This window comes from Anser brachyrhynchus (assembly GCF_964034855.1).
Source record: "Anser brachyrhynchus genome assembly, chromosome: 4".
Taxonomy (NCBI): domain Eukaryota; kingdom Metazoa; phylum Chordata; class Aves; order Anseriformes; family Anatidae; genus Anser; species Anser brachyrhynchus.
In genome coordinates this window covers 71,937,389-71,954,092 of record NC_137698.1, presented here as the reverse complement: position 1 = coordinate 71,954,092, position 16,704 = coordinate 71,937,389, and the positions used below count along the sequence as shown (strand labels likewise).

The window sequence follows — 16,704 nt, the reverse complement described above, 5'->3', positions numbered from 1 at the left end:
AAAATGTTGGTGCAGAATGTCAGTATCTGGGAACCATTACTGTATATTGACAAGCTTTCTCTTCCAGCAATTACAGTGGAAATGAATGTTCAGTGGGTGCTTGTAGTACAGGAATCGTGCTGGAGAGGCTGTGGGCTTCATTAGCAGTAAAGTATGGGCTTGCCCAGCACTCAGCGTAACCTGTGGTGAAATTAATGAAAGTTATGTGGTGGCAATCAAAAGGAAATGCTGTGGCTTTCCTTTTTGAAAGGCTTTTCTTATCTAATATCACAATTTAGGATTCATTTCCTTGAAATAAAAGTGAAAAATATTTAATCTCTTCAAGCCCTTCTAAGAACAAACTAAAAAAAATCCACTGCAAATATTTTAAGAAAGTGTTTTGAATCATTCAGGTTTATGTTTTAGTCAGAAGAAGGTGAAGTGAGACTGATATCCTTTCGCTCGGTTCACAGATCTAATGAATATAATTGTAAAAGCCAAAATGTGATCTCATTTAACAAGTTTTAATATCATCCCTAGCACTTTGCTTGCTTATAAGTTGTTTAGTAACTGGTTATGTGTGCTAGTAGTGCTTACAAATTCTCCTCAATTTCCTTTCCTGCAAGTAGAGATGGTGTGATGTTTTCATCTAACTTGAATACTTACCCTGTGTAGTCCCTTCCTGCCCAACTCCCTAACCCCTGTCTCCAGTGCTGTGACAGAGGTCTCCCACAGCCTAGTTTATTTTTGCAGTTTAGATGTAGGACTAAACGTTTTGTTTTTCTACCTTATGATTCCTTTTTGAAAGCCATTGATTCTCCGCAGTCCCTTATTAGTAGAAGCAAAACCTCCATTCAGAATTACTGTAGTTATTGATTCCAGGAGGAGAAGAGATAAAAGGAAGTGCTGCTGAGCTGCTGGCTGATTGCTGATGTTAGAGGATTTTTCAACACAGATAAGGATCTTAGGAAATGGATTTTCTATATATTTCTTCCGAGGAATGTTATACTTTTTTCTTTATTTCCTTAGGTGGACTTTCAAGATGTGCGTGCCAGAACCGTGGCTGAAAGGCAGAGGGAAGAGGAGAAGCAAAAACGATTGGATAACATTTACAAAGAAAAAGCCAAAAGAGCTGAAAAAGAAATGGCAGGTAAAGTGCTTTGGTTCTTTTGCTGGCTTTTTTGTTTGTTTTTAAAGCAACCGTTTGTGAGGTTACGTAAAACAGATTCCAACAGAATAGCTATCCAAGCAATAGCTGACCACAGAGTGCAGGAATAATACATTTGTTAGTGTTTGACCCTCTGTCTCTCTCACCTAAAGAATATCACGAAATAAATAAAAGAATAAAGTGACAGTCCTTTAAGCCCAGGTTGAATGAAAAGCTTTTAAAAAAAAAAAAGGTATTGTGTAAAGGTGTGGTCTGTAATTCAGTAAAGTGTGAATGTGTAATCTCAAGCAGGCACGTCTGGAGATGGGCACAATGATCCTCGTGCATCTCTTCTAACTCCAGCTTCTGTGATTCCATGATATCACAAAGTGGTTTGGAGCTGGCGGCTCAATTCTTTGTCTATGACTAGGTACAGGCTGCTCAACACCTTCTTGACTGATAACCTTAATTATGTTGTGTACACAGTCATTGTGTGTGTTCCAGAAGGAGCTCTGGTCTGCAGTAATCCTGGGTGTGGTGTAGGAAGTCTATGAAAAGTAGCATATTGCTGCTAAACAATGTGTCTAACTGGGAGCTGAATCTCTAAGCAATATGTGTACATCAACATATGTCTGCAGCATGGAAGAAGAACAGAGATAATGTATTAAATTGCAGTTACAAAGGATTATTTAATTAAATTGCTTCAGTTTCTGCAATATATGCATTTATGCCTGCATTTATCCTGCATGCTGCAAACATTTCCGTGTACAACGATGCAATTTTCAAGAGATTTAACCTTCCTCAAGTCAGTTTTATTGGTAGCATCTCTTTCAGCTGTAGCATATGTTCATCGGTGCACCCACAAACAACTAACATTCATGGCTGCACAAGGAGTACCCACGGACATCACTGAGAATATTTGTGTCTTACAAATGCTGTCCTTCTGCCTCAAGTTTATGGAGGTATTTGAGTCATCTTTGATACACAATGGAATTTCAGGGAGGATAGGAAAGGAGGAACACTGGTCCCAAATATTTTGCTCAGAAAATTCTAGATTTCCTGCTTATTGTCACTTATATAAGGACAATTTTTGCGTGGGAAAGAGATACATATGGATAAATTATGACTGATTACTAGGTAAAGGATTACCTCTTTGGCAGTGGTATTTGTTTTGTAGATCTGTCTCTGCTCTGGAGACATCAGCATTTCGCGTTGTTTAACAGTGTTCTAAAACCATTGTCTCTTGATAGAAATGTCCCAAGAGATTGCTGAAACACTGACAGAGATGGAGAACTGTTTCCGGCTTCTGATGCCAGATCCTTTTGAGTTCACTGTGAATGACACAACTCTGGAACCCCACAAAGAAATGACTGCTAATGAGGACAGTCCTGCACCCTCCTTGTCCTCCCAGACAGAAGTTACCCAGTCGTATGTCGGATGCCTGGATGATGAACAGCCGTGCTGCAGCAAGGACATCCTTTCTGCTTCTCAGGGTGTTAGAACTGAGAAAAATGAAGAGTTAGGTGACAAACAGGAGACGCCTGAGCAAAAAGAATTAGATGGAGGCACATCCTCGGGAGCTGAATCTGGTGTCCTTGCTCTCCACGATGATGATTACGAAACTTTTGTTAGGAACCATGGGCTTATTTCTCATAAGTATACTCTAGACCTTGAAATCTCCACAGGTACCTGGAACATTTTTTCACAAACAGCTGGAAACGGTCTTTGTCTGAAGTGCTCTGTAGTTGTTTTGTTTTTACTATGACTTAAGTGTTTGAGGTTCTTGAACACCATTTTGGTACATTGTTCTTTCCTGTTTCTGGTTCATCTAGCAACCATTCTTAGTTTTGGATGCCCTTGCATGGGATTTACAGATTTTATTAATTAGTTTCTAAGATTGAACTTTCATACTAGTTGTTGTAAACATATTATAGTGCTTTGTAGTATCGTAATGAGTTCCAAGTACTTAAAAAATAACAATCTGTTTAACGTATATAATTTTCTTTTCCATATGCTTCACCATTCACTTCTTTCCTTCTCCCTATAACCTGTGTATAAGCTGCTAATTTAGAAGTCCTCAAGTTGACTGCTTCTTAAGCTTTTCTTTGTTACTGACAACTTGCAAGAAGCAGTAAATAGTATTTTGCCAGGAAGAGTTAAGGGTTATGATTATATCTTTTCTCTATAACTTTGCTAATATGAGTTACATCTAGAAAAATCAACGTAGAGTGTGTTTTGTTAGTCCAAGAGAAATCTCTTACAAATAGATTCCTAGTGGAATTTCAAGTGCAAACCGCCAGTGAGACGGGGTATCTACTTCTGTGCCTGCAGGCAACAGAATTGGAAAGGTATCTGTGGGGGCTTGCAAGTGACTAACAGGTGAAAAGTACCATCTGTACTTGGGTAGTGGCACACTTGGCTTCTTTGACATTCAAGTGCCTTTTGCTATGGGGGGACAAGGATCATTTCATATGGAATATGCAGAAACTGGTGCAATAAGGCCCGGTTCATTGATGGGAACATAGGACAAGGTGTGATGTAAATAGGAAGACTGCACTTGTCTTTGGTTTGTTTAGTGATTCCTTAGTTCTGATGGCTTAACAGCTCTCAACAGTGGACTGAAAGCTTTTCATCTTTTCCTCTTTTTTTACAACATGTAGAATAATAACAGTAGAATAATTAATATTGAATATCAAATCTTTTAGAAAGGTTCATGTCTCCTTCTACTTAGTATCTTCACTAGAGAAGCTAAAACTATAAATACCATGCTCTAACTCTTATTTTCCTGTTTTGATTAGATTTAAAGGTACACGAGAATGAAGACAATACTGCTGTAATAAACAATGTTGTGGATGCTCACAAACTCCTCAGAAATAAGTTCTTGCCTTCCGTGCAGTCCTGGATTCAGGTGGGATAGAGAGCTATTTCTTCACTTCCTATAAAAAGATGAAGTGGGCACTGTAAAGCTTGAGGGAGAGTGAGAAAGAAGGAAAGTAAGGTTGAAGAAACATTGGTGCAAATAGAAAAGAAGGCTGCTGTTTCAGTAGGGGTGGACAGAAGGAGACTATAGGAGCTATATAACTTGTTTCATGGCTCAGCTCTCATCATTAGGTATGCTACGTTTAAATTACAAAAAAAAAAAAGACATTTCAGAAAATACAGCTTCTTTGAAAAATGTTTTTGTGAAACATGTCAGTATCAGAAAAATACAATGTCCTTTCTGGCTATTGATACTATTGCTCAGGAGCTTCATGCATGGAATTTGGCCCACTGAAGGCCATTCTCAGGAGGTGTTTATAGCAGTTTTTCATTCTTTATTTGTCTTTAGTAGTTGCTGTTAGCTTTCATATTCTAGATGGGAAAAGCAGTGCATTCAGTAATTGCTACTTGTAAAATAAAGCAATTTGTGACAATGTTGTTTCGTTAAAGATGCAGGAAAACCAAATAATATTTGTCTCAGGTGTCTAGAAAAAAAGAATAACAATGTAGATTTTTTTGCTTTGCAGTTATTTACCAGAGCAGGAATAAATGATGATCGGCTGAGATGTGCCATTGATCTGAAAAATAAACTGGAGACTGCTCTGAAGAAATACAAGGAAATGAACATTTGCTTTAAGGAGAGAAATGTGGTGAGTTTTCAAAAATTCTGTGTTACTGGAGAGGACCATTAGTAATGTTTAGGTTGTATACAAATAATGCACTTAAACCTCAGTGTGGCGAACTTTAAACAATAAACACAAGTTTAATGGATTTACTTATTCAGGTGGTTATAGCTTCACTCAGCAGGTGTTCAGTGCAACTTCCCTGTATTATGTCAGGTTATTAGACAAAACCATGTGAGACAGCGCTGTTGGTTTTTTGGGCAGGGAGATGGTTAAGTTCAGATTTCATATACTTAATTTCTTCATTTCTTCAACGTTATGTCCTCAGCTTCATTTGTGCAGCTATGTATTTCTCAGTAACACTCTATAGCTCTTACTCTTTCACAACATGCAAAACCATGCTAGTGTCTCTGAATTTAGGAAAATAGTGTCTCTGCTTTGTAGCATTTACTTACTACAGTGGCAGGTAATATGACTGAGGACATCTTCAAAAGAAGTAGTCGGTATATAATGCTTTGAAGTGTCAAAATACTGCACAAAGATTAGCTCCCTATGACAGCTTTTTGTGAAACAGGTAAACCTCATGAATAAAGGGAGGCTGAAAGATGAAATGCTTTATTCAAATCCAAAAAGAAGTCTGTGGCTTGTTGGAGTATCTAAAGTAGCAGAGCTGCATAATGCTCGTTTCTGCTGGTTGCAACCAGACAGAATTACTGTATAGTTTGACATGAAAATAAGTGTTTTGGGTCAGGTGCAGAGTAAAGTCTGGACTGTAAGAACCTTGATCCAGATGTTACACCTTGGATTAAGCTGTGGTAGCCCGGTTTAGCCATGACTGAGTGTTGCAGGCTTTGCTTTCCTTGTGCAAATGAAGCTTTATCAAGATTAATTTGGCTCATCATCTTAGTACCTACTGATGTACCACACCAGTCAAAAATGCCAACTATGAATAAAAAGTACTGTTAGACTGTCTTGTCAGAGGCTTTTTTTCCCCCCAGTGAAATATGCGTGCTACCTTTATGCAACCAGCTATGAAGGAATCCAGACATCTGCTGTCATTCCTGCCATTTGCTTGACAGGCCTTCATTTGCTGTACCTCTGCATGGAATATTGGTTGCTATATTTCTTGCAAGATATAAAGGACATTCAAGCCTTGATTTTTGTGTGTGTGTGTGTGCGTGCATGCGTGCATGTGTATGTGTTTAAAGTGGTATTGTTACCACTTCTGGAGACTGATCAATGCTATGTATGGAAGGGTGAAGGCTAATAAATTCCACCGTTCCAAAGGAGGAAAAAAAAAAGGAAAATATCTAGCAATGCTCTCAAAGAATACATTCAAAATGAAGCAATGCATTTTGAGGTTTTAACTCATGCAATGAAAACTATATGTAGTTGTTGTTCTTTTTTTTTCCCGGTAGAAAATACCCAAATTTGTTTTTAGTGCTGAGTTATTTTAATTTATAACCTGACCATATGCAGCTCTGTGCTGCAGAAAGAGGCTGTTTAAATTATCTTTTAATAATGTGTCAGACGACTTGGTTGAAACTTAAAAACACGGTAAAATGAGAATCTGATAGAGCAAAATAAACGACAGCATCTCTTAGACTGTGATTATTAGATCCCAATCTGTCAAATATTTACGTCAGCATATGAAACGTTACACTCAGCTCGTTTTCAATTCAGCATTGCTGCTTGCATCATGTGTTGCTTCTTCAGTCTTCGTATCCTTGTGCTGCCAGAACTGTAGTTCTTGCCATGCCAGAGTTTTGCTATATTCTGTATTTTTTGATCCAAAAGAAGTACTGATAGTCTGTCCTTTCGAGCACTGGCTCAGAGCCATCCCAGCCCAACAGAGCTCAGTGCATTACAAATGTCATTTGTTAGCACGTGGAGTCAGTGGGCGCTGTCGACCTGCGTGTGTGTGTAGAGATGAGCACGTCTAGAAACGAAGGGAACGTTTTGTGAGCGGAGAGAGTGAGCAAATGAAGTGTCTGAGCACAGAGGGACCCCTGTAAATCGTCTGGTTTGTAGTTGGTCTGTGATAACTCTACATTTTGATGTGATAGCAGTTTTCCTGGCAACTAATGATCACAGTCTGAAGTACGTGTGTTGTCAGGTGGAGAGCATAAAGGTGAATTGTTTGTGTACTTGCTCATTTCTTGGAGTGTAATTATTGCACTGTACCACATTACCTTCAGGGAGAATGCGGTTTTATTTTATCAGCAAATATAAAATACAGCAGTAGGGATTTGGAAATTTGGTGGGGGACCTGGGCTTGTCCACTCTCCTCACTTTCTGGTTTTATTTTGTGCTCAGTCTCTGTGTTTCTCTGGTCTCTAATTAATGCCTTTTTCATCTCATTTGTTCTCTGCTTTCTTTCTGTTCTGTCCCCACTTGAGTTAGAATGTCTTCTTAGGGTTCTGTTTGGATGTGTGGGGAGGAAGGCTTTTCCCACCCTCAAACTGAGATCAAGAAAACTGATGAAGGGAGGGTTTTAGCGAGAGATTGCCTTTATCTCTACTGAAAAACGTGAAGCCCCGCTGCTTTGCAATCTCTGCGAAAACTTTCTGTAAGTTTATGGAAGTTCTCTTACACAAACTCACTTGAAGGAGGGCACAGAACTTTATGCAGTGAAACACTTGGACTTGCAATGGATTATAGTGACATGCTATATAACCGCCTCTTTCTTTTTGCCTCCACAATGAAGAGCTCAAACCATCAGAAAGCCTTAATGATAGGGAGAGCTGTCATTCCTATGGAACATTTAGACCCTGACAACCAAGTAAGCTGTGAGACCCCTCTGCTTGTACCTCTCAGGAGCTGTGGGAGGGAAAAGACTGACAAAGGTTAGCTTTTGACTATCTAAAAACAAATATTTTGCAACAGCTTTTATAAATGTTAATACATCCCAGCTGCCCAAACTATGCATTCCTTCTGCTCCCCCAGCAGATCAGAAGTCATCAGCACTTTTCTGCCAGAGTTATTTTTCATAGGGGTGGGAGATGGACAGACAGTGGCAGTCCTCATGTACTGGTCAGAGGCACGTGAGTTTTTGTGTGCTTACACAAGTTCACCGTAGTTAAGTGTTTGTTTGGGGAGTGAATCAGGTGTTAGCTTCTGCTAGGGAATGTGTTTTGAAATCTGTTTTTTTTTTTTTTCTGTGAATCTGAGTTGTAGCTGAATCTGAGGGAAGAGTACAGACGCTATGACAGGCTTTTATTTCACGATACCTGGGTGCCTGGACATGTCCTTTCCTTTCTCTCAGTGCCTGTTCAGGATAATCTCAGTGTCCAGTAGAGGGAGTGCATACTGCATGCTCGACATTTTTCTCTACACCACCTTTATCCAAAGCCAGCCATCGTCTCAGTCTGTGTTTCCAGGTAAACTTAGTACAACAGCAGTATGCTAGAGATACTTTGCGTTAGTTCTTGACTCTACTGAAATGAGTTATTGTAGGAGAACAATTGTAATTATTGGCTGAGATTGGTGTTTTAATAGAAATTCCTATTTCCCAAGGTTTTCCTTTTGTAGGAAAAACTTGCTTAAGGCTGGAATGCTCATTTAAAAATATCTTTCGTGGTTAGGAATTATTTTATTTGGTAATGTTTTCCCCCTTTTTTTAAAATACTATATTTAAAATTCTTCTTTTTTAATGTCTGATTTGCAGCTGATTAGATGCAAATGCTCTTGCAATTTTAAAAGATATTTACAGCACAGATCTGTATTGTATTTTAAATCATGCACACTACCTTTAATTTACATCACTTACATAAAGGGTTACCCATTTGGATTAATACTTGAAGTTCTCACACTATTAATAGAAATGTAGCTCATTGGCTATATTTTGTACACTGAGGGTACATTTATCTCTTATGTAGTTACCTTTGGGGAGCAGTAAAAAATGTAATACTTAGGCTGACTAAAATGTGACCAGACAGAAGCTAGTAAGCAATATGATGTGAGAAACACCCTGCTTATTTGTCATTAGCAGAGTGATAATTTAACAGGTCTATTCCATTTTTAATTTTTAATTTCAAGTTATACTAACAACCAGGAAAATATAGTTTTTCATTAACTGTCTTCATTACGTTTTGTTTCACCTTTCCTTATCATCTGTCAAATCTAAGTGTGCACTTGGATCTTGATTTATACATGTACTTAATTTTATCCATGTGAAACATCTGGCTGGATTCAATAATGTCATTAATAATTAGATTCGGAGGAGGCTCTCCGTGTATAGTCCAGAACCTGATCTGAGCCCCAAACCGTGCTGCAATACAACTCAGATTTTTTCTGGAAGAAAAATATCAGAAAAATGTTGTAAATGATGTTTACAAGCTAAATATTTGATGGTCATAATTTAGTCTTAAAATATTTCAATACGTAAGGAGATTGAAATTTTACTATGTAATAAATTAAGCCAAAAGCTCTACCAGTTTCTTGGCTGCTAGACTGTTTGCTGATTTCTTTTTTTCCTGTATCTTTAACTACAGCTTGACATTTTATCAATGCTAATGAGTTATTTCTACCTAATCATTTTGTGGCTTTATAACCAGCTCTGTTTTAAGTCTCTCATTTAGTTAGGTGAGTGCCTTCTTTTTTTTTTTTTACTAAAAAAAAAAAAAGCACACTTGAGTTTTGGATCAAAAGCAAGGGCTGTATTGTTTTCTCTTTCTGCATCATCCTTTAGCCATAGAGAGTAAGGTCCAGCTGCCAGCTTTCTGCACTGTGTAACAGCTTCTTGTGCTCACATTCTCACTTTTTTTCCTCTTCTCTTCATTTTAGAGAAGTTGATTCTGAGGGGTAAGTCATTTTCCATAGTGATCCCTCACCATGCCTTTATCCACATCTGCTGGAACATAGCCCAAGGAGCAAGAGAGACACTTCGTAAAAGAAATCTTTCCCCCAGTTGATGCCTTTAAATTGCGCACAAACAAAAACCCTGGCAAAGTTGTGCTTTGAAAACCAGAAGTGTTTAATGTTGAGATTAAATAGTAATTTGATTGTTTGTAAGTTTTCTAAAGCTTCAGAGAAGTCTTGGAATATTTGATAATTAGATCAGCATCACCCCTAAAGAATATATACAGTATACACCTAAAGATTATATATCAGTATCACACTTGAATCAGTTTATATACATTTTAGCATGTAATGTATTCAGAATAAAGTTTAATAATATTTGAGGGGTCAAAATAGTACCCCAGGCAACATTTTAATTTTTTTTTGTCTAGATAATATTTATCTAAAAAGTCAGGTCAACCATGACTGTAAAAGTAAACACAAAATATTGGGTAGATCATGCAGATGGAGTGTTTGCTTAGAATTCCTCTTCCCTTATCCCCCATTTTCACACTCATATGATAACTATTTATATATATGAAACATCTTTTTAAATCCCTTTTTAGCTAAAAGAGCTTTTCTATTTTTCTAAGCCTTGCTGGGAAATAAGGCTGACATAAAACCAAACACTATAAAATTAATTCTCAAACTATTACTTCCTTCTTCAAGTGTTTAATCAGCTAGTGTGATATTTTGCGTTGTTTTGATCTACTTTTCCAGAACTGGATGCTGCCGTGGTGTATTTTATGCTTTGCACTAGCTATGCAGCCTGCTGCTGTTACGAAGTTATTAAAAATATCTTGTTATGCAGATCTAGTCATGAATTCTTAAAGTTGTCACTGTGACGACCTCTGATCCCTATCTGATTCGCAGGTCGCACAATGCAATTTGGAGCTCTTCTAATAGAGTGTAAAATAAAGTAGGATGTCTATATCATCACGTTAACCCTTATGTTAAGCGTTTAAGTTTTCCAGGCCGAAGGGTCATCTCCCTTGATTCATCTTTGAATGCCAAGCAATGTCTGTTCTGCAGGTAGTGGATATAAATTTGATTCTTGCCTTTCATCCATTGTACCTTACAAGGAGAAACTGTACATTGAGGTGAATAGAATATACATGTGAAGTTCAGAAAAAGTACATAGCTAATTGTGTTTATTTAAAAAAAAAAAAATGGAAAAAAAATCAGGTTTGGAACATTACCAAGTGTATTTATTACAGTAATTCATTTAAATTTAGTATGTGCAGTAATATTAAACTAAATACGTTCACATCAATGACATCTTTGTGCCTAAAATCTACCATCAGGGATATAAGTAAGGTTATCTGTGTCTTGCATAGGATGATCTATTGCAGGCAGCAAGTCAGCAAACTAGGTTTATTTAACTGAGGCATATATTTGTCTATTAAAAATACAACATCTGAAACAACTTTTAACAAATATGTAGTTCAGATTCATTCATAAATAAGATCATTGAAGTAAACTTCAGTTTAGTTACTGATTTTATGGTGTATGTGAGTTCAAACTATACAACGTCAGGATATAGACGCTGGGGGTTGATACAGAGGTTTAGTAGCATGAGTTTGATCCCGTCTGAGTGATGGGTGGTAATCCGTCAAAAGCAGTGGTGAACGAGTGAGTGCACAAATGAGTGCTAATGGGAATCTTGTTATATCACATTTGTGATGAAAATCACATTTCTTAAAATTTCATAAAGATGATGACTTTTTTGTGGTGAAAAAAAACTTGATGAGTTTTTTTTCTTCATCTCTAAAACTTGGCTGTAATCATGTATAAGCCTCTGAGCCACAAAGGAATTCAGTAATTCAAAACACTACCTAAAATATTTCAAGGGGGTTATGGAAATACTGTTCATCACCTCAAAAATAACTTGGACTAACTGAAAAGCACCGGAAAACCTAAAGGCTCCTCTGTAGAGGGGAAAAGAAACAAGTATTTAGTTTCCCTTTGAGTTATCAGACTATACAACAACTTTTTGGTTCAGGAATGGAAATGGCCACTGCAGCGTTAACCAATAGCTTGGAACAATTTCAGCTAGGCCTGCGTGCAGGGAACAGCCCAGAGAGAAAAATACCTGGTCAGGAAAGGAGACGAAGGGAGAGGGAGCTGAAGCATATGGGCTGTTGAAGGTAACACTGGAACTGTGACAGTGGCTCGATGACAGCTGCTTTCTTACTTGGTGACAAAAATGAGGGTTTTCCTACTGCTTTTAGGAATGGAAAACATCTCAGGATTGCTGCTCTGGTATGTTCTTGTCTGAGCGTGGACTCTAAACAGGATTTCCTGTCAGTTGGCTTCTTCATTCTCTAGCTTTGCTGGTTTCATCACACCTCAGTCTTCAAACCTGCAAACCTTTCCCCTTACGTTAAGACAAATAAGAGATTGTAGGCATTTTACAGAGATTCTTTACTCATTATAACCCATGAGTTAAGAATAAACCAAGTTTGTTTTTTTCCAGGCACAGGAATGAGCAATGCTATTTTATGCTTGCCCCTTTTAAAATTATTTCATCCGTTCCATAATTCTCAGAACATTAAAAATGAAATTCTACCAGGTATTTCTTAGTGTGTTATGCAGTTACCAAATCCACTTCTTGGCGGGTAGTTGTTTTTTTTTTTGTACAGGTTGCTGTTGTACTACTTGTGGGAGCTGAACAGGGAAGCAGCTTATATATTTTGGTTGTGATTTTGGGGTTGGCTTAAAGTTGGTGAGCAGCAATCAGAAGAGGCAGTCCTGTCTCTGTTTCCTCCCGTGGTGGTTCCCAGTGCCTCCCTTGCACCAGCACCAGAGCTCCTATTGCTGCAGGGACCTGAACTTGCTGGAACCTAATCCAGAAAAAAGTAATCCAGAAAAAAGATTTCTGTACAAGCAGTAAGCCCAGCAGTGGGGCTGTCTCTTTGAATAACTGAATACGCTCAGGTAATGCACATCTGATTATGAAATTCAATCTTTATTTAGTCAGAGGACTTGGAAATTGATGGAGTGAGATATGATTAGCTCATCTACCAGTGTGAATAATAAACTGGATGAAAAAAGCAGCAGAAAATGCTGTACTGTTTTTACATATATATATATATGTATATAATTGTGCAAGATGTTGTGCCTGAGGTGTGTACAGTAACCATGTCTGAGAGCTACATTCCTTTACATCGAAAAGAGGTGTAAATTTTTTAAATATGTATTACACAAAAACATTCAAGGGATTAATGCACTCTACAGTCACTTTTGGTGCTACATGTTAAATATAGGTATCAAGTGTAGGTGGTCAGCAGAAAATTTTAGGAGACTTTTTACATTGGAGAACTTTATTAGCTTTAATAATGAAAGGTAGCAGACTTCTGTTTTAGCTCTTGTGGAAAAGAAATGTGTTGTTGGACTTGGGGATCTTTGGTACCCCTGAACATGGTATTTCTTCTGTGAAAAGCTGGGATTATGCAAGAGTTCTTTGCTGTTCTAATATACTTTCTTAAGGCTTAAGGATATTTGTGCAACTGACTACTGCTGGTTTTGGTGGTTGGTCTATTCTCCCACGTGCCTGGTGACAGGACGAGGGGGGAATGGGCTAAAGTTGCGCCAGGGGAGGTTTAGGTTGGATGTTAGGAAGAACTTCTTTACTGAAAGGGTTGTTAAGCATTGGAATAGGCTGCCCAGGGAAGTGGTTGAGTCACCATCCCTGGAGGTCTTTAAAAGACGTTTAGATGTAGAGCTTAGTGATATGGTTTAGTGGAGGACTTGTTAGTGTTAGGTCAGAGGTTGGACTAAGTGATCGTGGAGGTCTCTTCCAACCTAGATGATTCTGTGATTCTGTGGTGGTTGATAGGAGCCCAAGCAGTAGGGCACAGTGTACATCTGAGGATGCATCTAAAGTGGTTACTGCTAAAGAAGTACTAACCTTGCTTTGCAATATCTTCTTGAGATAACGCTTTTAAATGCACCCATTTTCCAGAGTAACTTCATTTATTCTTTATGAAACTGTAAATGCACATGTTACTGGACATAGTCGTTTCTTTCGAGCAATGATTCATTTTAAATGATTGATTTCAAAACAGGTTTTTAAAACCCTTGTGCCTTGAGACCTTCTGGTCTTTTTTGAGTCAATTTTTGCTGCCCTGTGTTAAAATCCTTCCAAAGCTTACTTACCTGTTCAGGTTCAGAGACACAGTAGCTAGTAACACAGTGATACAGGTTTTGAGCAATGTGCCTCACTGCTGTTGTCCTTCCAAGGGCTGTGTCCAAGCTCTGTTTACCACCGACCAGAAAGGAGAAGGGTTTGACACAAGTCTTGAGTGACCTCAAGCTCGCATCTGTAGGACTGTGACAATAGTTGGATATTTTTTTATTGCTAAAGCAATTTGCAGCAAGGTATGCTGGTTTATCAGCGTTGTACTTACTCTGACTTGTCCAGCAGAAGCCCTATAAGCCTTTCTGCTAACTTCTGGAAATTAAGAAGTAGTGTGAAAAGTGCACTCCCCAATAAAAGTCAGATTGTCCCAGCAGCCTATGTGCTGCTGAGCAAATATAAACAGAACGAACTGTGATACTTTTACTGGTAAACATAAAATGGGGTTTGCCTGGACCACATATCTAATTTGTGGTCATCTAAGTTTGAATTTATGCTCAAATCATGAAGAAGAGGGGAGGGAATGTGTGTGGGAGGTCCCTATACATGTAGCTCTCCTAGTAGTTTGTTTTGTTTGTATTGCATTGAGGAAAACTGTAGCACAGGTCTGAAATCTGTCAAGGTGCCAGCATTTATTTACTTCTCACCGTGTGTTGGATAATATAAAAGGAAAGAAAAGGAGGACCTTTGAAATCCTTCCCTGTAAGATACATTGTTTGACTATTCAGTTTCTATTACCGGTACTGAAGAAATTCTTTTTCCCCAGTCAGTGTTTGACTGCATAGAGCATTCCCAAATTTCATTGAGGATGACTGAACTGTGTTCAGTGTTGTGGCTGAATAAAAAATGTATTCACTTAAGGTTGCCCCTTTAGCTGGGTTCTATGGTGATAAATATTCTGGTTCCCTAACCAGAAATCTTCTGCCTCTAGAAAAATATTTAGTTGGCTTTGAGTAGGTGCACATGAGATATTGGCATGGTGGAATAATTTGCAAGATCTTCCAGTGAGGGTATTAGCATATAAATAGCAGATGCAATGACGACCATCACAGCTGAGTACATTTAATTTTTAGTTTATAAGATAGAATGGGTTTTTAAATGCATAGCCATCAAGCCTGGTGAAAGACAAATGAAGTTTAGAGTTCACTTGTCTGAAGATGCCTTACATCATTTTTTTTAAGAAAGGGAAACAGACGCATAAAACTGAACAAAAGTGATTTCTTGGGTGAAAAGTAATTGAGATTGCAAACCAAGTTAATTAGACCATGCAAAATTTATTTAATGGTCCCAGCTGTAGTTTGCAAGTGGTGTTTTAGTAAGTAGATATGACTTCTTCGTACACTATCTTTTTCTTCTTTTTCTGAAATAATTAGTGAATGCTGTACATCTAGTGCTATAAACTGATTGCATTGTATGTTTCAGCCATTTTATTGCTTGCTTTAATTATGATTGCAGAAGCTCAGGTTTTTAAATCCTCTTAACAGAATGTAGTAGTCAATTTGTATGAGACTGGGAAGAGGACCAAAGGCTTTCCTTTACATCTTCCAAAGTGTTGTATCGTGGGTGGAGGTTTATTTATTTATTTATTTATTTTTATTTGTATTTATTACAAAATGGGATGGATGAGCAAGGCATTTAACTGGATCTGCCGTCGCACTGAGCTACGCTGACAGCTGGAGGCTCTTGGAGTGATGACTCCAAAGCAGAAGATACAATTGCATTTCTACTGGCATCCCATATCTGTTTTCAGTATTATTCTTTTTTTAAGACGTAGATTGGGAAGGAAACATCTGTTGATTTTCAAGTTTTTTTAATGAGTTAGGGAGCAAATGGTTTGATTGCACTTGTCTAGCCAGAGAAGTCAGCACTATTTTAAGGTTTTAATGAAAGTTAGGAGAATTGAGGAGACATTGTAACTGATTACAATGAAAACAATGCATGTGTGTTTTCTGTAATTTTATTTTTTTTTCTTCAGTATTCTTATCTGCAAATAAGTATAGCCCAAAAATCTGGAACTTTTGTCTAGCTAAATCCTGTTTCCTTCGACAGTGAGATACCTAGTCAGGAATGCTACCACTTGAAGGAAAAACAAGCAAACAAACAAACAAACAAAAACACATTTTTGTGGAAGCATGATTCATTTAGTTACAAGTGAATGTCACTGTTGTCGTAGAGCAGATTAATAATGAACCAGGAAACTTCCCCTTTGCATCGGACTTGATGAGCAGTGGTGGTGCAGGTAGCCTTGGGTGTCTGGGGCTCTGTTTGGTCTTCCTTTGGATGACCATCCTCTGGTGGGAGAGAGAAAGTAGTTAATGTTTCTCTAAGACTGCCAAGCTGTGTTGGTGACTTTCCTCGTATCGATTGCAATTTACTAATTCTGCCACTAAAAATATGGTCTTAAACGTTTATTTCTTCTTCTAAGTAACTGTTGATAGTTTTGTGTTTTTTTTTTTTTAATTACTAAAAAAGTTTACCTGTAGTGGAAAAGTAAATAACAGGTGAACTTTTATATGACATCTCTAGAGTTTGCTTTGGAACTTTCTATATGTTTGAAAAGTGGAATTGGAAAAAAAAAACACACTTTTCTGTCTAATAATGTTGCCCATAAGCTCTCCTCCTTTCTGAGGAAAGGGAATTGAACAAAACAACATAAATTGGATGGCTCTTATAAAGTGTTTTATTTCACTGGAGTGAAATAAATTGAGATATAGCTAGCCACTGCTACTGTGCAACTTCTTGAATTTCTACCAGTGGTGATCTTCGTATTTGAGAGCAAGAAGATAACTTATTTGTCTTGTTAAAGGTGTTATCGAAATAAAGATTTATGTCTATTTGAAGAAAAAGAGGGGGGGCTTAATTCCCGATAGTTAGCTAAGCAGTTAATTTATTTTTTTTACAGGAAATCTAAATTTAATAGAAGACCCCAGTGAAATTCAAGGGTGTGAACAATAAGCATAATATTTTATGAAAATGACCCCCATATTTAAAATCTGGCA

General features: G+C 37.7%; 1 protein-coding gene across 1 annotated transcript in view; it reads left to right on the top strand.

Moving 5' to 3' along the window:
* The window catches only part of UVSSA (UV stimulated scaffold protein A), a 52,415-nt gene that overhangs the window by 4,090 nt on the left and 31,621 nt on the right, over positions 1-16,704 (top strand). Inside the window, exons 3-6 of the mRNA XM_080590277.1 lie at positions 1,009-1,129; positions 2,377-2,811; positions 3,925-4,034; positions 4,633-4,755. Coding sequence (XP_080446403.1) covers positions 1,009-1,129; positions 2,377-2,811; positions 3,925-4,034; positions 4,633-4,755 — 789 coding nt within the window. The remainder of the gene's footprint in view (positions 1-1,008; positions 1,130-2,376; positions 2,812-3,924; positions 4,035-4,632; positions 4,756-16,704) is intronic.